This window comes from Sciurus vulgaris (assembly GCF_902686455.1).
Source record: "Sciurus vulgaris genome assembly, chromosome: 6".
NCBI lineage: Eukaryota > Metazoa > Chordata > Mammalia > Rodentia > Sciuridae > Sciurus > Sciurus vulgaris.
Genome location: NC_136466.1, coordinates 113944973 through 113966857, shown reverse-complemented (window position 1 = coordinate 113966857; position 21885 = coordinate 113944973). Strand labels below are relative to the sequence as shown.

Here is a 21885-nt window from a genome sequence, read left to right as displayed (position 1 = left end):
CACGTATAAAATACACTTGGTTGTGTTGTTTCCACTTACATTTGGATATAAGCACATCAAAATCTCCAAAAATTACAATAAATATTAAAAATATATTAAAATGAAGCAAGTATTTAAATACCCATCCTGTCCTTTGTCCAATACTGTCCTTTCCTCCTAAAGCCAACCTGGAGATGGCTGGGATCATCTGTGGTACAGAAGCCTTCTCCAGCACTTTGTAGAAAAAGTTACATTTTGATGGGAAAGATATCATGTTATATTGTAGGTTATGGTAGTGGTGGTGGTGGTAGTGGGGATAAGCCATTTTGAATACTGACAATCTAGAAATTATCACTAGTTGAACTTAACTATGTCAAGGAAGACTGATTTTCTGGAATACTCTACCACACCAAATAACTGCAAAAGCTTTTCTTCCCATTCTGTTTGGTTTTGTTGATGCTATTATGGGAAAAAAAAAAAAAAAAAAAAATTGCCAGAGTAACAAATACAGGCACATTCAATGCATTTCCTGAAGACTTTATTCCATGCCTAGCCTTCAAATAAATCAGTTAGTTCTTTCCATCATTTTCACAAAGCAAAAATAGAAAAGCTACCACACTTATCTTTATATCACATAGTTTTCCATCAAAAACCAGCTTCCTACCTCAATTTCTTTTTCCATGAGCCATGACTGTTTCAGCACATATGATTCAGGTGGCACCCAGGAACTCTCTTGAGAATCAATGTTGTAATAGTAATCATATTTATCCTGCAGATTGAGTTTGAACCATGAGCCATCACTAGAAGCTAAAGAAAAAGGGGTTGTTAAATTCTAACAAAGGAACGGTGGACTCTTAAACATTAGTATAGTTTCTTCAATACATAAAATAATCGAATGATTATATTTTTCACTAAAAATTCAGGTAGTCTAAGTTAAAGTCATTAGAAATGATTAGTAAAGTGGAACAGATTCCATGTATTCCATGTAACCCTTTGCTAAGCTAAAGAAAAGGAGGAGAGACAAATGTCTAATGCTAGTTCTGGATCCCAAGTCTTTCACAAGGATGAGAGGAATAAAATATTGTCAATGAGAAGGAAAAGCAAACAAGAAATCCGTGCCCCAGGTAGATGTGAACAACATCACAAGTACACAGAGGAGATTAATGAGCAAAATCTTCTTTGCTCAGTCTTCCAGCAATTTCTCCCATAAGAAGGGACATGTTTGGGCTGGGAGACAGTGATCTGCATTGAATCAAAGCAGAAGTGAGTTGCCTTTGGAGTCATATGAAGGCAAATATATACCACAAAACTCAACTATGGTAAGGAAAAAGAAAGATCCTAATCCTTCTGAGTCAAATTGTTCTATACAAACATACAAAATGAGAGAAAAAAAAAATGCTGAAAATACTTAATTTGGTTTGGGGGCATATTAGAAAAATCTATGGTGGTCATGGCTTAAATTGGTCAAGAAGGTTTCTTCCTCATGAATCTATGGGCTACACTTCATATTTAGAAATCTTTATTTTAGACCAGAGAACTAAAAATAACAGCAGCAACAACAACAAAAGCTTAAAAGTTCTAACTTACATTGAGCTGAGTCAACAGTTAACAGGTGAGCATTAGACTATCTTTATAGGTAAGCCAAAGTCCAAGTGACTGTCTCCATAACCTATTTAAATGCATTCAGATAACCAAGCAGAAATAACTTTAAGTCATGCTGATATGTGCTTATGTTTTTGGTTTTTAAATGCCCTCATCTGTTCAATTTGTCAGTGCCCAGGAAGATGTACTTCTTTTCAAATGGGCAATCAGATAGCTGTTCAACTGTTGGTGGCCTTTTGTATCTGACTTCTTTTACTAAGCATACTGTTTTCAAAGGTCATCCATATTGTAGCAGGTATTGGCTCTTCACTCCTTGTTGTGGCTGGTAATATATTATTGTATGGATATGTCTTATTTTGTTTATCCATTACTACTTAATATCCTCTACTGAATATTGTGCAATTATGTATAATTTGTCTCACAATGGATTAAATGACAGAATTAATTAGTATAAAGTCCCTTTATGTCACCAGATATATAAGGCAGAAAAATCTCAAGTACTACACAGTCTCAATTCAAAAATAATCTCAAATACTATATGTAAGGAATTCCCGGCTTTCCCCACCACCTGTCAATCTGCGTTCTCCCCGCCTTTCACATTCCAGGAATTTCTGGCTTATGTTGCTGTAATCTTCCTGCCTCCAGCATTACGTATATGTCATTGGTCCGTCAGTCAGTCTGTAAGAATTCTCCTCTGCGATTGGTTCCTCTCAGCCCACGAAATTCCTATGTCTGAGAGGAACCGTGGGCCATCTTTCTTCTTTTCTTTTTCCCCCTTCCCCGAGCAGACGTGAATTCGTCTGCGCAAAATAAAGGGTTCCTTGTATGAGACCTGTATCTGTGAAGCGTTTCTGGGAGCTAGCGACGAACCATAACTGCGCTCTTTTTTACAACCTAACACTATATGTTCTCAATTCTATGATGCCATCACCCATGTGCTGCCACTGAGTTAATCATAGCTCCCCAACCCCCCCCCCCAAAAAAATCTAAAACTGTTGATTTGAAAGCAATACGTGTCTTAAAATTAAGGAAATACAATACCACAGAAACTATTATATTTTAATCACATTTAGTTTGTGCTAAGTAATGAAAAAGCTTACCATACTGTGATTTGCACTCTTTTGCTTTTGCAAGGGCATTGTAGTATCTGTCAGCACATTCAGGGATTACGTCATGTGTGTTATACGAAGATTTCAATACAGACAAAATATCATTGGATTTTCCCCCCTCCAAACACTGATTGACATCAATGACCAGTGTCACCCCTGGGTAAAGAAAATAAATGTTTCTGTTAATGGTTATCTTCTACTAACTCCCAAAGCACACAAATATATTATTGAATCTTTTAGTAATGTGTTGGAATTTTTACCCTTTAAAAGGATGTACCACACATGCTGTAGTAAATGGGCCAACTCACCTACCAGCTTAAGTTGTAAGAAAAACAATATTCTACAGGTGCATTGTGTATTAAATGCCATTTTATTTCTTGGTTAGTCTTATGTGGTATCAAGATGCTAGGTTTTACTCACTGTAGTCAACAAAAAACTGGGTAAAGCATACCTAGATCATTAATCAGGATTTGAAAAACTAGCTTTATAAAGACATTTATTTTCGAATAAGCAAAATGCTACTTAAGATATAGAAATCCTAATATTCTCTTATATCATGCTAATATATCTGGCAAAGTTGTCATAAGAAACTGAAACAAATGTTCTAGAAAGGCACAGTTAGTATGTACAATGGAGTCCAGAAATTTAATTCTGGAACTGATTTAGACCTAGCAAGCATTTTTATCCCATTTCCATTTTCTGCCTCTCCCTATAATAAAACCACATTAAGCTCTTTAGTTGACTAAAGAAAGTTAATTTAATTAGTTCTTTATTATCCATTTCAGTTCTAGGTAAGAATGTTCTGGTCTAACCAGTGGAACTACTCTTTTTTCACAACCTGTAAATGCTGAGTTAGGAATGTATAACAAAAATAAAAAGGGGAGAAACCATGTTTAAATTTCTTCCCAGGTTAAAAAAAAAATACCTTGATGAAAAAAAACTGAGAGATGGATTTTTTCTTTTTTACATATATGTCAAACTCTAGCAAGTATTAAATAACATATTGTTATCAAATTAGGTGCAGATGTGCAGAGCACTATGAAGGTTGAAGGGCAAGAAAAAGAGCCAACTTTTGACCATTCAGAGTCAAAGTCATGCATATCTGGAAGAGCACACAAACACTTAAGGAGGGTTTCTCCAGCAAACTCTACCGGCTGCTGAACAAAAGCAGTGTGTTTTTGTGCTTCTGGAGGTTGACAGCAACTGTGACCCATCCCCCTTTCCTCTTTTCCAGGAAAGCTTGGTAGGTTGGAGAGAAACTGACACTTAAGAAGTCTGAGGTCTGAGAAAAGCAGGAGGAACTATTAGTTGACAAAGAAGAATTCTCATATGAATTACACAAGATAGCTCCATCCAGCTAACCAAATAAAATGTAATGTTCCTTAAAAGACAATACTATGAAAGCACAAAGTTCCTGCATACAGTAATGTTCTTTATCATTGAATAATGATGCACAAGGAATTAGTCCACAGGTCCATCTCTCATCTTAATAGTACCAACTCTCATCTTAATAGTATCCTTTTCCATGAAAATCTAAACCATGCCTTGGATAAAAACCCTAACAGAGAAGTTTCTAGCTTGCTAATCATTTTACTCACAGTCTGTGTTACATGGTAGGTGTTTAATGTTTTCTGAGAGCTTCTGGAAGGGTCCTTTATGTCAGAAAAATTGTTCCATGCAACAGTGAGCAATACGCTCAAGGATATGGAGTTTGGGGGGCCTATCTGCTTCTGCACTGAATGGCGTCAAACTCATATGATTCAGTTTCTCTCTTTTCCTTCACTGTTGGCTTTTGCTTTGTATAGAGATCTACGTGCCTGCGTATGGCAGCCCACACACTTTATCATCTTGTAATCTGTGGTTTCTGCTGTGCTCTGAGTCAGGAAGAGAAACAACCATCCATATGAGTGTTATACCTACAGAAAGAATGGACAGGCCCAAGGTGACTGCCTAGGGGCCCCATGAAGACAGTAGATCCAATGCTCAGGCTGTGAGACATCTATTTTGATGGCCTTTTTTACTTATTCTGTGGGTGATGGTTAAGTCCCAGACAGTTGAGGATGTCAGATAAATGACCTCCAGAAAGTCAGGTATGTTTCTGGGATGTGAGGGCGATCTAGCTGCGACATCTGTCACCCCATTTATTGCCAGGATTGATTTGGCTGATCCGGCTGGCTAGGCAGGTGTGCCCTTCCTCCCTCACCGCCCCATGCGCATCCCTCCCGAAGCTGGGTGCTCGGACGAAGAGGACGACCTTCCCCGATAGAGGAGGACCGTTCTTCGGTCAAGGGTATATGAGTAGCTGCGCTCCCCTGCTAGAACCTCCAAACTCTCAAGGTATGTTTCTGCTGGGGAACAAATTAAGAAACCTACCATAAATCTCCTAAGAGATCCAAACAACATTTGCTTTATATCTTAAGACGTAGGCCAGCAGGCTGTCTTTAGAGTAGGTGTTCTCAGAGAGGGGATGTAAACCTCAATAGAACAAATGCTGGTTCTTGGGGGGAAGAGGTAGAAAAAAATCTTTTATGTATAAAGCACATGTCTTACATATAGTACATAAACAGATATATCTGTGGTATGAAAATTTCATGATGAGAGATCATGGAAAAGTCTTTTTTTAAAGATTCTTTAGAGAAAAATAATAATAATAATAATTTTTTAAAAAGTTGAGAAACACTGTTCTAAGAAGTTAAATGCTTAAGCAGACTTAAGAAGATACCGCAGTAAAAATGAACACAGAGCCAAAATAAAGGAGACTTGAGTTACCCTGCCCTTTCAAATCTTGCCTGTGGTGAAATATGGGCCAGTACGTTTTCTTGTATCAGATTATCTGGGATGCTTGCAACATGTGGCCAGAGTCTGTTTCAAGTCTTCATGGAAAGGATGAAGAATACTTTTTAAAGTATGATTAAATTTCTATTGAAAACCCAGAAAATTCTCATTTCAATGTCTGAATAAGATGGTTTACTTTTGAAAAATATTTTCATGTTGTTATATAAAATGTAGGAGAGAATGCCACAACTCTTGCAAGGGACAGGGCAGAAGGAAAAGATAGATCCAGATGAGCAAGTGAGGTGTACAAAATCATAACTATTTAATAAAGCCTCTCATTTTTATTGCCAATAGGACCATGAGTCTCAGTGTGAAAAAAGAACCAACATTTACAGGCCAAATGTAAGAACAAGGACCTCTACCTTGCTTTGATCTTTAAGAAAAAAGTCATAATCATTTTAGGCTACTTGAGTGTCTGCATTATGCCAGGTGCAGTCTATTACAAAAACTTAAAAATTCTGATAAGTATCAAGAAAAACTATAAACCAGGAATGATGGCACACGCCTGTAATCCCAGCAATTCAGGAGACTGAGGCAGAAGGATCATAAGTTCAAAGCCAGCCTGGGTAAATTTGTAAGAACCTTTAAAAAAAAAAAAAAAAGACTGGAAATATAACTCAGTGGTAAAGCATCCCTGGGTTCAATCCCCAGTACCACCAAAAAAGAAAAAGAAAAAATAAGTTTCTATATTACAATCTAGTAATTATTTTCAAACTATGGCTGCTTTGGCTTTCTATATAAAATTAAATTAAATCTCTTATGTTCCCATCTCAACTGTATTCTTTTTGTATGTAAATTTAGATCTCTTACGTGCACGTGTCAACTGTATGTATAAATACATATATATATATATATATATTTTTTTTTTTTTTTTTTTTTTTCCCCCCTTGAGGATTAGCATACTGGAAAGTAAAGACTTCAAAGCTCCTAAGGTATAAAAGTTCAGGTTGGAGAAATGCACATATTTTTTTCCAAGCTAAGGAAATAGAAACCAGATGTTCCTCACAGATGCTTCCAAAATTTGAAAGCACATCTGTGAAGTAACAGTGAGCAGTTTCAACAGCACGCTGACTTGCTACAATAGAATCTAATTATGCCATCCATGTGTGGGCAGGTTAATGAAATACACTTTAAGGACTCTTGTTTTGATTTATGTAGGGATTTGTATATGGAGATTGTTAGTATATCAATTTAGAATTGATTTCAGATTGTCAGGTGAATTTTCTTATTATTCCTCCTTGAAAATTGAGGTTTGAAATAAAATAAAAATTTTAATCATTTGAACCAGTGCAGACATTCTCCTAGTTGCTGAATGTGTCTATTCCAATTGTGCACTTCAAAATGGAAGAAGTAACTCTAGGATGGGTCTGGGGACACACTGGGCCCACTACGAGGTAGGCCTGAACTAAAACTCCAGTGATCGCCTGACTTCCCAAAGCCCCTACTCTCAGTGGTAGATGAGAGTGACATTGTGGTGTCCTGGAATTAGTGTTGGTTCAGAGTCAGTATCCAATAGTCCCTGCAGAGTCTGATTATGCCCTTCCCCCTAGTACCTTCACCTTGGTAAAAGGTCCATTTGGTGAAGGATGATAGAAAGATTAAAAGTATAATTTTTGGGCACTGTGGTGGTATCCTTCCTCAAGGGGACCTGGTCTCCCCTTCATTCAAAGGGTTCTGGGATTGCAAACTAGCTAAAGTCTGGAAATTGAGGGGCTTTGACTGTCTTTTTATATTTCAAGTAAGACTTTTCTTTTCTGACCTAGAACTCTTCTGCTTTGTTATGGTTTGGATATAAGGTATCCCCCAAAAGTTCCTGTGCAGAAATGCAGAAATGTTCAGAGGTGAACTGATGGGATTATGAGAGCTGTGACCACATTAGTCCATCCTAGTTGGAATAGAATAACAGGGGTGGGGGGTAACTGTAGGTAGGTGGGGCATGGCTGGAGGAGGTGGATCATGGGTTTGTGCCTAGGAAGGGTTCATCTTCCCTTTCCCTTGCTCTCTCTGCTTCCTGGACACCATAAAAGGAGCAGTTTTTTCCACCATGTCCTCCCACCATGATGTTCTCTCTAACCTTGGGTCTAAAGCAATGGAGTCAGTTTATCAAGGTCAAAATAAACTTCTCCTCCTCTAAGTTGTTTTTGTCAGGTATTTTGGCCACAGCAATTCAAAGCTGACCAACACGTACTTGCACAGAGTAAGAATTTATAAACTACCAGTTAATTTCAATTTTAAGAATACCATGAATATTGCACAACTCCACAGTTCTCCAAGACTATTCCAGTTAACTGCTCTGACTCTGGGGTCATGACAGTAACCACACCCATTCATGTTTAGTGATTAAGGGCCTGGCTCCTGTCAGCCTACCCTACATATTTTGGATTTGCCAGCCTCCACAGTCTAGTGAGTCAATTCCTTAAAATATATATCTATACACACTCTTACCTCACTCCCTATTAGTCTGTTTCTCCAAAAAACCTAGCAATGGAGTGTATGGAAAAGAAAATAGTCATTTATGGTGCAGATATGGGCTAGTTTTCTAGAGATTAAGAGAAAAAAGGATTTGATTCAGTTACAAAATTCAAGAGTTTACCAAGTATTTTTTTATTTCCTGGATTTTATTCAGCAACATCATCAAATTTTGTTGGAGATAGCCCTAGTCACTGAAAATATGCAATCAAAATCATATTTTTATATATGTACATTTAAGAACTGAAACTTGATAATAAATTAAATTATTCCAGAAATGAAAAGGTATATGACTTCAGGCACATATCCAATCCAAGCAAAAGAATGCACATGCTTACATCGCTTTGCTTTGTCCTCATCCATGTTGGCCTCATCGATGGCTTGCTGTATCTCATCCAGCCAAAGAACTTTGGAAACACTCTCAACATCCTAGGAAAAGTGTCACAGACCAAAGACAGAACAGTGAACGGTGATGGGATGGAATCAATAACTGCTTTTCAGAGTCATCTGATTATAATTTCCACCAATTCTCATTCAACGATTCCCAAGCACTGCCATATGAAGCAAATACTATTAATGAGCAGAGCCCAAATCTGACCACTTCTCTCTTCCTTGCTCCTTCCCTTGAGTCCAGCTCACCCTCATCCTTCAAGTGGACAGCTACTCTGGTTCCTATTTGCTTTCGCTGCTTCCAAGTTTGCTCTGTCCTCGACATGGAGCCACGTGACTCTTTGAAATGGATGTCTCATTATTCCACTCATCTGCTAACTTCCCCCAACTTTTCCCTGAAGTTTGAAGGAAACACAAAGCACAAAGCCCCTTCTCATGGACTTTGAGGCTCCAATGAGCTGCCTACTCCTCTGGCTTCACCTCACCCCTTTCTGCTTCCCTGTTCCCTATTCTGGAACTTCACACCAGTTTCCTTCAGACTACAGCCCTCTCCCCTTTCTGTGTGGCTGCTCTTTCCCCCTCATCATTCAGGCCTTAATTCAAATGCTACCTTCTCCAAAAAGCCTCCCCTGGCTACCTAGTCAAATACTCTCTCCCCTAAGCATTCAATAACTGTCAGTTCCAAACTATGTGCCAGGGGATATTTTAAATTTAAGAGAAACACAGTGATATTCAACATTTATATATAGAGAGACAAATATAAAAACTAAGACATTGTGATTGTCCTCAAGCAGCTGGCAGTCTAGTGGAAGAGACAGATGTATCAAGAAATAATTATAGTAAATGTTTAAAAGTAATTATATTTGGGGCAATATTAGCTGTAGATACATGATTACGAGTTAGGCAAGAAGGTGTCTATAATAGGGGTCTTAAGTTGCAGCAGAAGAAAAGGCTAAGTAGTTAAGGATAGTGTTAGAAAGCAAGTGATAGCAGCAAAGTCCTCAAGGATCTTTGCTATTTTCCTTTGGGCTGATCCTGATGCTCCTGCTACAAAAGTGGTGCTGGGATCAATTAAATAGGACTTCTAGATAGATTTATAAAAAGTTGTCCAAGATGGCCAAGTTGTCCATTTTAAAAATGGGAACTATGTTCAACCATGTGCAGGGATAAGTGTTGTGTTCTAAATCCTAATCAAGGTTATGACAAATGGAAGCAAGTGACTGGCATTGCAACTATAGAGAGCCAACTCCATCACTTAGGACTCAGGAAGGATGGGGAGGGGCAGGAAGGAGAAATAACATTCCCAGCTTCTCTGGCAGGCTTCTAATCTGTGTGTGCAAAGGGCTCTGAAAATGAGATAAAATATCAGCCATTTCATTTTGCATCACTGTGTGGTTAATAAAGCTCTGGGGATATCTGCTTCCTCAATCATCTCTAATTACGCCTGTCACAAGGGAAATAGCAATTGTTATGATTTTTCATTTCTTTCTTCTTTCGTTTTTGGTACTGGGAATTGAACCCAGGGTCACTAAACCACTGAGTCACATCCCCAGGTCCTTTTTATGTATTTTATTAGACACAAGGTCTCACTGAGTTGCTTAGGGCCTTGTTAAGTTGCTGAGCCTGGTTTTGAACTTGAGATCCTCCTGCCTCAGTGTCCGGAGCCACTGGGATTACAGGTATGCAGCACCACACCTGGTGGCAAGATTTTTCATTTCTTTCTAAGTGAAATTTTGGATGAGTAAGATTCAATCAGGAAGAAAGGTGAGGAGAAGCCTGGAGAGGATGACAAGGAAAACGGGACTACCTTTTCTCTATTTCCATTTCTAAGCCCAAAGAGAACCCGACACTCCCCAGGAAGAGCCAAAAACTGAGTTCCATACAAGTTCATTATGTCCATCTCAGCATGTTTTTTTCATTTATTTTCACTTATAACTTATTACTACAGAAAATGCACCACACAGACAGACTTCTGCTCAGAAGAAGGCAGTCACAATCTTATAAACGTACTTCAAAGATTAAAATATTGTAAGTCAAACAAAAGTAATACTTTGCAAAGTCAAATTAAAGTCAATAGTTTAAAGTGTGACATGCTGAACTAAAGGTAGCTAAAGTTAAACACAAAACCAAGGGTAAGAGCGAAATCCTGGGTTGGGGTTATATAGCTCAGTGCTAGAACACTTGCTTAGCATATATGAGGTCCTGGGTTCCATCCCTGACTACTACCAAAACCAACCACAACACCAAAATGAAAGGTCTCCTTTCAATTACCAGAAGACTGGAAATATTGTAACAGCGGGATGCCTAGGTCACCTCAGCTAAACAGCCAGGTTCAACATGTGAGTTACCAATGAATTAAATGACCAGAAACCAGAACATGTGCAAATCAAGCCACAAATTCATCCTGAATTTAGATGACTCCTAAAAACTTTAAACAACAACAAAACATCTTCAATATCTTATGATTTTTAAAAATTCTTTTTTGCAGGATAATGGCCTTCAATCTCAGTTTGTTTTATCATATATTTATTTATTATTTTTATTTGTAAAAATCTTGATTTGATTAAACTTAAGATGTATAAGTTTAAACCTATCACTTTCTTCCTAGTCTATTCCTTAGCTTTCAAGTCTCACGAAATTTTTATTTTCTGATCTCGCCACATTTTTATAGCCAGTACGGTGGCGACTTAGAGTTCAATCATTTTGTTAATTATAGGCACATTATAGTGCAGTTTTTTCTTTCTTTTTACTGTACATTAAATTGTACTCTCCAGAAAATAATTACTCATGAAAGCCCAATATATGTTGCACAACAATGTGAATGTACTTAACACTTTGGAACTATGTGCTTATAAAGGTTAAGGTAGCAAATTTTATGTTATGTATTTGTTACCACAATTTTTTAAAAATCTTATTGTATAAACTGTTGTATAACCAACATTTACAGAATTCTCTGCATTTCAACGTTGCATTATGATTTTAGTTCAAACAAATAGTGTTGGTAGGGGATAGGTCTCTGCAGTTATCTGACCCTGTAGAGTTACTGAATGGCTCAGAACACATCAACTATGGCAAACAAGCGACTTCTCTTTCTCCAAACAACAACAAATATAAAACTAAGTTCTGGCCAGGCACGGATGACAAATTCAGCCCAATGTGACACTGACACAAAATTTTCTTTCTCTCTTTTTTTTTTTTTTGGTACTGGGGATCAAACCAGGGCACTTAACCATTGAGCCACATCCCCAGCCCTTTCTACATTTTATTTAGAGACTGGGTCTTGCTAAGTTGGGTAGGGCCTTGCTAAGTTGCTGAGGCTGGCTTTGAACTCATGATGCTGCTGCCTCAGCCTCCCAAGCCACTGGAAGTAGAGGCATGAGCCACCATACCTGGCAACACAGAATTTTCAAAGCAATCAAGAACCTAAATAATTTTAACTTCTTAAAATTTTAAATAACTGGCAGAATAAAGTTAAGGATAATTTCTGACTATTCAATTATAAAGTAGAAATAACACTTTTAAACTTTTAAAATGGGTAAAATGGGATGTGGGATAGTTTCAAAGCTAACTGCTGCTCTGCATCTACTTTTCAGCTTAGTTCTGAAGGGCTCTCTACTTTCTGTCATTTTTTAAAAAAATGCACATAAACATACCAGGTGAGAATTACAGCATCTATTCAAATGAGATTGTTGGGGAGGGGTAAGAGTTAAATGACTTTCTCCAGAGATAACGAAACATGCTCTGAAGCTTGCCTGAGTCATGCATTGTGAAACTTCGGGTTGGTCACATCCTTTCCCTGCAGAGGACCCAGGCAAGTTCCTGCCCACAGTACAGGGCAGCACACTCTACCGACAGAACAGGGCTTTGTAACTAACATACAGAATTGAGGGGAGACTGTGCCCTGTGATTTTACACATTAAATAACATTAGAGAAACTGGACTCAGGTCATCAAAATGAAAGCCCTCATCTTTACAGCTGCTGGACTACTGCTTCTGTCACCCACTTTCTGTGGAAGTGGTAAGCTCTTTTCTTCTGGAGTAGGAGGGTGGGGGGGGCTTTTTTGTATTACAAGAGCCAAGTGAACCTAACCTTTGCATCAGAGGAAAACTGCAGAGTTTGATCTTGGTTATTAAAAGGTATGATCATGGAAGCCAGTATCGACAGCTTGTTTACTAGTTAAACTTTATCAAAGACTAATATTTCCCGATATGTAAGTGTTGCCTTGTAAAGATTTTAGACAACTACAGTTAAGTCAAGAAACAACTTTCTTTGTGAGAAGTTCTCTGTTCTTAGGAACTTCCTCTGATTTAGGAAAGACAGCACTTTTTCAAGGGATTAAAAAAAAAGCCCTGTGTTGTGCTTTTTGGTGAGACACAAATAGGGGAAACAAGAATATTGCTGGAACGAGTTGTTTGCCTTTAGTAGCCTATGATGCCGATACATTAGTGTTTCCAAAATGGAATAATGCCAGGGAATCCTCTTTACCCTCATAAATGAATTTTTAGAATTTTAGAAATATGGTTCCCAAAGCCTATTATTCTACCATGAACATGTTTCCTGTTCTATCCATCACAATGCTAGTCTGTGACCCTGCTTGTTCTGAAGTTAAACAATTCGGAATGAAGCTATATTCACAATCTTTTTACTCTTAGGTCATACTCCACTACATTGGTAGGCGTGGGAGAGGCGGGGATACAAGGGAGAAAAAGCCAGAATTAAACCACCACCACCACAAAAACCCTTAGTAAAGGAATGTTGCTTAGATTGAGAGTTGGAGGTCCTCAGATCGCCACAGAGAGCTCCAAAGGAACCTGTGGACAGCGTAGCACTTAGGAGGATAAGCAGATGCTCAGTCTGGGACTGATGAACCAAAAAACTGAGGAGCAGAGCTGCAAAAGAAACGAGGTTGGTGAAGGAGGTTCCCGCAAGATGTTAGTAGGGTCTGGTGAAAGTGAAAATGGGGAACTTTAGAAGAGACAAAGTCAAGAACAGTGAGTTTGTTTTCTGTGTTAGGGGTGGTAGAACCCATCCGTGGTGGAAGTCGGTTCCCGCCCTCTGCCAAGGTCTTCTCCCAGGTGGAAATCATTCCACAATCATGATGCCAAATGGTAACCTATATAAAGAATTCAAATACATTAAAAAAATAAACTTAATGATGAGCACTATTCTTAAGACCAGGCTCTGAGGATCAAAAGGCTTAAGTGGAACCAGAGCCAGAATTCTCATGGAAAACTGGAACCGAGTCAATTTTTCTGCAAAGGCAGTCACTGTTCAGCCTGCCAATAGGCACGATGTCTTGCTTAATCACAGGGATTTTCTGAAAACGAACAAACACTTGGTTTCAACAGCTCTCTCATCAGATCCTGAGGAGGAAATCTGGTCTGCCGTCACCATTACTAGCTTTCTGCTTATCTTTCTTTACAGGCACCCCTCTTTGGGTGACATAAGACCCAAGAACTTTTCCCAAATGCAAAAGCATGAAAGATTTGTGCAGTTAAATTTGAGTGTCTAACAACACCCCTTCAGTGATCATGTCCAAACAGAGGCCCTGAAGAATGCTGCCCTCCAGAGTCTTTCCTTTTCTCTAATCCACCTTTCCTTTAGTGACATCCGATCACCTTCCAGTTGTTCAGACCACATTTTCTCCATCTTATCCATGGAAATCAGTTTGTGCAATCTCAGAGTTATAAGGGAGGCTTCTAGCGGCTACATGGAAGGAAGCTGCTAGAGAACAGAACAGAAATAGAAGCTGCTTCTGAATCAGGAACAGTTTAGTAGACACTAACCTCAAGTATTTTTTTTTTTTTTACTTGTTCTTTTTAGTATACATGACAGTAGAATGTATTTTGGCATATAATACATACATGGAATATGACTTATTCTAATTAGGATCCCACTCTCGTGGGTTACGTGGTGTGGAGCTACACTGGTTGTGTACTCAAATACAAGGATAGGAGAGTTGCCACTGATTAATTCCACTGTCCTTCCTATTCCCCTCCTTCCTCCTTCCCTTCCCTTTGTTTCCCTTTGTCTAATTCAATGAATTTCTATTCTTCCCCTCCCCGCCATCCTTTGTTGTGGGTTAACATCCACATATCAGAGAGAACACTTGGCCTTTGGTGTTTGGGGATGGCTTATTTCACTTAGCATGACAATCTCCAGTTCCATCCATTTACTGGCAAATGCCATAATTTCATTCATTCTTATTAATGACTGGGTAATGTTCCATTGTGTATATACACCACAATTTCTTTTTTTTTAAATTTTTAGTTGCAGATGGACATAATACATTTATTTTATTTATTTATGTGGTGCTGAGGATCGAACCCAGTGCCTCACACATGGGAGGCAAGAGCTCTACCACTGAGCCACAGCCCAGTCCCACATTTTCTTTATCCATTCATCTGTTGAAGGACACCTAGGTTGGTTCCATAGCTTAGCTATTATGAATTGAGCTGCTATGAACACTGATGTGGCTGTGTCACTGTAGTACGCTGATTTTAAGTCCTTTGGGTATAGGCCAAGGAGTAGGAGAGTTGGGTCAAATGGTGGTTCCATTCCAAGTTTTCTAAGGAATCTTCATATTGCTTTCCACAGTTAACCTCAAGTATTCAACATAGAGAAATTCAGAGGTCATGCAGTGAGTCATAGCTGGCAGTGTACTAGCATTTTAAACTGATAAAAGGTTTGTATAAGGCATAAAGGTATATCTAGAAGATTATAAGTCAGAGAGAAACTATTCTCTATACATGTCCAGGATTAATTTATGAGAAACTTATTTGCATATTAAAGTTTATATATTGAGGTTTATTTATTTTTGAAATTGCCCTTTCAAGAATTAGGATTATTAATGTCAACATGCCAAGTAATACAAATACTTATATAGTTTATATGTTTTATTCATTTCAAAATATTCATTTCTAATTTCTTGAGTTATTGTAACAATTTCATTTTTCTGATTTTCTTCCTTTGTCTTCTCTCCCCTTAATATCTGGCATTTTCCTCAGTCTGCCTTTGGATTCTTCTCACAACCCTTGGTAGGTCATATCTACCACTCCCTCTGAATTAAATGACAGTCTCTATACAGACTAAAAAAATCCATAGCTCTGGTTTGGACTCCTGGAATTTTGGACTCCACATCTGGTTGTCTAGCCAGTTGCTGTACATTTTACACGCTAACATCCTAATCAGCAGCTCCACCTCAGTAATACTACAGACGGGGTTTAATTTCTCCTCCATCTGCCTCATGTTGCTTGTCCCATTCAGGTAATGGCATCCTCCTCTGTCAAGTCATCTAGAGTAGGAGCCTACGAGTCACCTTTCCTCCTGCTCCTCCCTCCCTGCCTCCACTGCTGTCAGATGCCAAGTCCCTATGAGCCCTGCTCAGCTTCACGTGCTCATCTTCACTTTTCCATGACATTTGCTTGAGTTCAGTTACTCACCATTCCGTAGAGCTTGAATCATTACCGTAGCTTCCTGTCAGGCCCCCTTGTCTCCAATTTCTTCCCCTTATAATCTGTTCTCTATACTGTCACACCAGTCATCTTAAACACGAGTCAAAATCAAGGTTATATTAGCTTCCTATTGCTGCTGTAACAAATGATCACAAATTGAGTGCTTAAAACACATATTTATTCTTTGATATTTCTGATGTTCAAAAGTTTTAAAGCAAGGTGTTGCAGGGCTGTGTTTGTTCTGGAGGCTCTAGGAGAGAATGCCTCTGTGTCTTTTCTCAGCCTCTAGAAACTGCCCACATTCCTTGGCTCGTAGCTCCTTCTTCTATCTTCAAAGCTAGCAGCACACAATTTCTATGTCCCTCACCTCATTTTTATATGGACTCTTACACTTGGCATTTAGCCCTGCTTGGACAATCCAGGACACTTTTCCCATCTCAAGTCCCTTAACTTGTTTATATCTGCAAAATCCCTTTTATCATGTAAGGTTACATATTCATAGGTTTCAGGGATGAGTAGGAGGGATCTTTGTGTGTGGGGAGTACCATTATCTATCATAATGGTCATTCCTCTATTCAAAGATATACATGCAACTTCTGTATCTATGAATTCATTTAAAACTTTATACCACTGGCACATAAGCATACAATAAACATCTGCTGAACAAACTTATCTAGCATTCCAGATCATATGCCAGCCTACATTATGCCATTGCCCATTCATCACCAGCAGAATCAAATTCATGTATTAAATTCTATCTCTTTAAAAGCCTTGGTTGTCTTTGCTTAGTTTTGTCTTTTCCTTGACATTTTGCTCAAATGCCTGAATCTGTTAAATATTGTCTGAATACTTATATAGCTTATACTCAACATACCACTTGCCTATAATGTTCTGTTGGTCCATTTTTGTTTCTTCTAACAGCATTATAAACTCCTTACAGGCAAAGAGCTGCCACCTAGCTTATGTTCCTGCGTGGGTTAACATTGTGCTAGGGCATATTATATGTACTAAATACATGCCTGAGGATTGCCTGATCTACAATAGAGTTTTTTTAAAAATAAAAATGATCCTAAATTTTATAACTACAGAAATTATGTAGTACTTTTTAAAACACTTCATTTTATGATATGGCCTTGCAACAAATCATATGTTAATATTTCAATTATAGGCAAGGAAAATGTTGCAGACAATTTGGTAAAACCAACCCTAACTATTAAGACCTTTCATGGATTTCCCTCAAATTCGTTTGAAGATTTCCCTCTTTCTGCTATAGAAGGCTGGACAGGACCTACCACAACTGTAAAAATGAAGTGCCCTGATGAGACGGCTTCAACTCTCCATGTGAATAATGCTACCATGGGGTACCTCCAAAGCTCCTTAAGTACCAAGTTGATACCTGCCATCTATATCCTGGTGTTTGTGATTGGTGTGCCAGCCAATGCTGTGACCCTGTGGAAAATCTTTGGGACCAAATCCACTGGTTTGACTATCTTCCACACAAACTTGGCCATTGCAGATCTTCTTTTTTTGATGACACTGCCATTTAAGACAGCTTACCATCTCAATGGGAACAACTGGGTATTTGGAGAAGTCATGTGCCGGGTCATCACAGTCATCTTCTATGGCAACATATACTGTTCCATTCTGCTTCTTGCCTGCATGAGCATTAACCGCTACCTGGCCATTGTCTACCCTTTCACATTCCGAAGACTGCCCAAGCGCACCTACTGTTTGCTAGCATGTGGTCTGGTGTGGACAATGGTTTTCTTATATATGCTGCCATTTTTCATCCTGAAGCAGAAGTATTATCTTCCCCAGTTGAATATCACCACCTGCCATGATGTGTACAACACATGTGAGAAGTCTTCACCTCTCTTCCAGTTCTACTACTTCATCTTCTTGGCTTTTTTTGGATTCTTAATTCCATTTGTGGTAGTAACCTATTGCTATACAAACATCATCCACAAACTTAGCACATATGACCACAGATGGTTGAGTTATATCAAGGCAAGTTTCCTTATCCTTGTGATTTTTACCATTTGCTTTGCTCCAAGCAATATCATACTCATTGTTCACTATGCTAACTACTACTACAACAATACTGATGGCTTATATGTTGCCTATCTCATAGCTCTGTGCCTGGGTAGCCTAAATAGTTGTATAGATCCATTCCTTTATTTTCTCATGTCGAAAATTGTAGATTACTGCACTTCTTAGAGTTGTGAGATTATTTTAAGACTATGAAAACATACATGGTTGGGACAATATATGTAAAGTGCAAGGTGCTCTATTCTTTAGCTTCATTTTTTTTAACCTCCAAAGAAATAATGCTTCAAATGTCAAATGTTACAAAATTACTAATAATTGATTTTTAAAGAGATGTCATATTTAGTATTTTAAGACTGTTAATGAGGAGAAAAATTTGAATCTCTATTCTCTTTATGGCAATGGACACATTTCTATTTGCCTTACTGATACTTCATGCTCTTTAAATTCTCTCTTCCCTCCTGTACTGCTATCACTGGAATTTAACATCAATTTAAAAAAATCACTTCTTCTAATTTGTTGTATATGACAGTAGAATGCATGTATACATTTTGATAGACCAAGTTTGATTCTTCTGTCTGTTTCAATGCTCATGTGGGTGGCTATCTCATCAGCTGATTCTATTTTTGCAGTGCCTTTCACTAGAGTCCATTTAAAAAAAATATTTGTTTTAGATGTTGATAGACCTTTATTTTATTCATTTGTTTATATGTTGTGCTAAGGCTCAAACCCAGTGCCTCACATGTGCTAGGCAAGCACTCTACCACTGAGCCACAACCCCAGCCCTCCCTAGGTCCTTTAGCCTAATCCCACCTCTGCTTTCTAACCATTTTCCTCACTGCCAGTCTACCCTCCATTAATCCTTCTCAGACATCAGTTTCAATACATTGCTGAGAAATCTCCACTGACTTTCCATTGTTTCTGGAATAAATTGTAAATTGTTACCGTGGCACATAGATAACTTTCTAACCAGATTTCCTGGAAAGCCCTGCCTGTGGTATGAGCACCAGTCAAAACTTTTGCTTTGCTATGAAGTTAATTTTCCTCTTTTTACCCCTGCCTCTGCTGAAAACTATTTCTAATATCTTTTCCCTTAATTCTAAGTCCTCAAAAGACAGTCCTTGCTGGATGCTCAAGCTAGAAGTGTCATTTTTCTCATCTCAACTGCCAAAGAACTTTCTTATACTTTATATATATAGGTATCATGTGTAGTTCAATTTCTATATAAATATTAGGTTCTACACACAATTAAGCACTATGTACAGTTGGCCCTCTGTGTCTGTGGGCTCCACATCTGCAGATTCAACCAATTATGGATCAAAAATACTTTTAAAAAAGATTGCATCTGAACATGTAAAGACTTTCCCCTGTCATTATTCCCTTAACAATAGAGGATAACAACTATTTACAGAGCATGTACATTTTACATGCTTTGCACATCATGTGGCCACATAAATGAAATAATAAAATCCCAAAGCATCTAAATAGCATGGAAGCCTATTCAATTCACATGGAAGAGGCACAATATACTCTGTATGATATAACATCATTTCTGGTTGGGTATGTTAAAAAAAAAAAAAAAGGCAAGAGAGTTAAACTGAGAATATACTCGTAAGGTCATTTAGAGGTTTAAAATACTGCCTCTATTTTTCTTCCTTATAATTTTAATGGGGAAATATTATTTAATGAGGAAATACTGTGTTATAAACTCTCAGTATATTTCTATTGGTAAACAACTACATTTCTCTTGACTTAGGGATAAAACAAGATGTGAAATATCAGAGCCTACCGGTGGGATGGTATTAGAGAATACAAATGGGTTTGAGGAAACTGTTAATTATGGAGTAAAGCACTACTGTGATGAATTGATTAAGTCTGCAGCGATGTGCACTGGCCCATACACTTCATAATGGCCACAAAAACAATAAAAAATTTTCAATGCATATTTTTGAATGAATAGAATTTCCTATTTCATTGGACTTAGGTAAAAAATCTTGTACATGAAGATTCTTTACAGTATGTGTGTGGTTATATAATGAGTAAAAATCTGGTAAACATTAATGCAAGCAAAGAAAAACAAATCTAAAATAAGTTTCAAGATTAAAAAAAAATGCTGCAACAGTCACTTGTTAAATGCACACTTAATTTTTATAAAGTAAATATACAAGGAGTAAATCAGAACTTTTTGGTGGGGTGTAATTCACATGCTGTCAGGCAAAGTCTTCCATTTCAAAATTGCTCACAATTCACTGCCTCCAGTGGATAAAGAAAACGTGTTCTACTCTGCTACATGTATACCAGTTTCGTCTTCAACAGAAAAAAAAAGATTGTTTGCCTACACAAAGTTATATTGTTAAAAGGATCAAGAATCCTCACCAACTTACATCACTGTCCTCAATCTTTGAGCATTCTTCTGTGAAGATGTTACCCATTGTAACATCTTTATCTCATAGTGATAATACCAAAAATATAATTTTCTTCTATTATTTTACAAGTCCATACTTTGGGAAAACAAGGCACTTAAATACCACCCTATAAAGAGACACTGGAAATTTCCAGCAATCAAAGCTTTGTATTAAAAAAAAAAAAATGAAGACTCAGCCAAACAAACAACAGAATCAGATTTTTCCAGGGTAAAGAACAGGCTGAGAAAAGTTTAAAATGTAATGGAATTCAGGGTACCATGGCAGATAAGCCCAACAATTTGGGGACCTGAGGCAGAAGGATTGCAAATTTGAGGCCAGCTTCAGCAACATAGTGACGTATCATCTCAAAATAAAAAATAAGAAGGACTGGGGATGTAACTCAGTGGTAAGTGCCCCTGGGTTCAGTTCCCAGTACCACAATAAAGTAAGTAAATAAATAAAAAATAATGAACTGTGAAAGTAAACAGTATTTAAAAATAGCAATTTAATGCTGGTGGGAATGCAAATTGGTGCAGCACTCTGGAAAGCGGTATGGAGATTCCTCAGAAAACTTGAAATGGAACCACCCTTTGATCCAGTTATCCCATTTCTTGGTTTATAGTCAAAAGACTTAAAATCAGCATATTATACTGATGCAGTGACATCAATGTTTATAGCAGCTCAACTCACAATAGCTAAATTATAGAACCAACCTACCTGCCCTTCCACAGGTGAACGGTTTAAAAAAAAAAATGTGACACACACATGCACACATGCACGCATGCGCACACACGATGGAATGTTACTCAGCCTTAAAGAAGAATGAAATTATGGCATTTGCTGATAAATGGATGGAGCTGGAGAATATCACGCTAAGTGAAGTAAACCAATCCCAAAAACCAAGGCCAAATGTTTTCTCTAATATGTGGGTGCTAATTCACAAAGGTGGGAGGCTAGGGAAGAATAGAGTTACTTCAGATTAGGTAGAGGGGAGTGAAGTGGGGGAGGGGGTATGAGGGTAAGAAGGATAGTAGAGTAAATCAGACATTATTACTCTATGTACATATGTAACTATATAACCGGTGGGACTCTACATCATGTATAACCAGAAGAATGAGAAATTATACCCCGTTATATATGATGTATCAAAGTGCATTCTACCATCATGTATAACTAATTAAAACAAATAAAAATTATTACAAAAAATAGCAATTTAATCAAACAAAAAATTCCTTGAAATTTTAGTGTTTTAAATTTTCAGCAATGGCCAATATAGCTCAAGCCCCTATTTTCACAGGTCAAAAGTGGTTTGATTTCTGAGGGAGCATCAGATCCCTGTCCTCCATATTTAAAGCTCTACTTGGACATTAAGGCTGCCACTTCCACACACAGGAAGCCTGTCCAATACAGGAACTTGAAGGCTTCTGAGTGCCCAGAGAGGTCCTGTGGAGTTCCATCTTGATCTAGAGCCTTCTACTAGAATGCTCTGGAGTGGGCCTATGCTAACTATAAAGTCCTTGGCTTTCTGAAGTTGGGCTCACCTCAAAAGACAAATACCTACCCACCATGGGCAGAGAAGAACCAAGGTGTGTGGA

General features: G+C 38.0%; 2 protein-coding genes and 1 long non-coding RNA gene across 3 annotated transcripts in view; 2 read left to right on the top strand and 1 right to left on the bottom strand.

The window, feature by feature from the left end:
* Positions 1-21885, top strand: part of LOC306664408 — a 1052029-nt gene that overhangs the window by 336318 nt on the left and 693826 nt on the right. The window lies entirely within an intron of this gene.
* Positions 1-21885, bottom strand: part of IQGAP2 (IQ motif containing GTPase activating protein 2) — a 284608-nt gene that overhangs the window by 62960 nt on the left and 199763 nt on the right. The window contains 3 exon segments of the mRNA XM_079145190.1: positions 644-786; positions 2682-2846; positions 8333-8423. Of these exon segments, the coding sequence (XP_079001316.1) occupies positions 644-786; positions 2682-2846; positions 8333-8423 (399 nt within the window).
* F2RL2 (coagulation factor II thrombin receptor like 2) lies at positions 10979-20314 on the top strand. The gene is made up of 2 exons (XM_079145239.1): positions 10979-12402; positions 17008-20314. The coding sequence occupies exons 1-2, from the start codon at positions 12339-12341 to the stop codon at positions 18054-18056; spliced, it is 1113 nt and encodes a 370-aa protein (XP_079001365.1). The 5' UTR covers positions 10979-12338; the 3' UTR covers positions 18057-20314.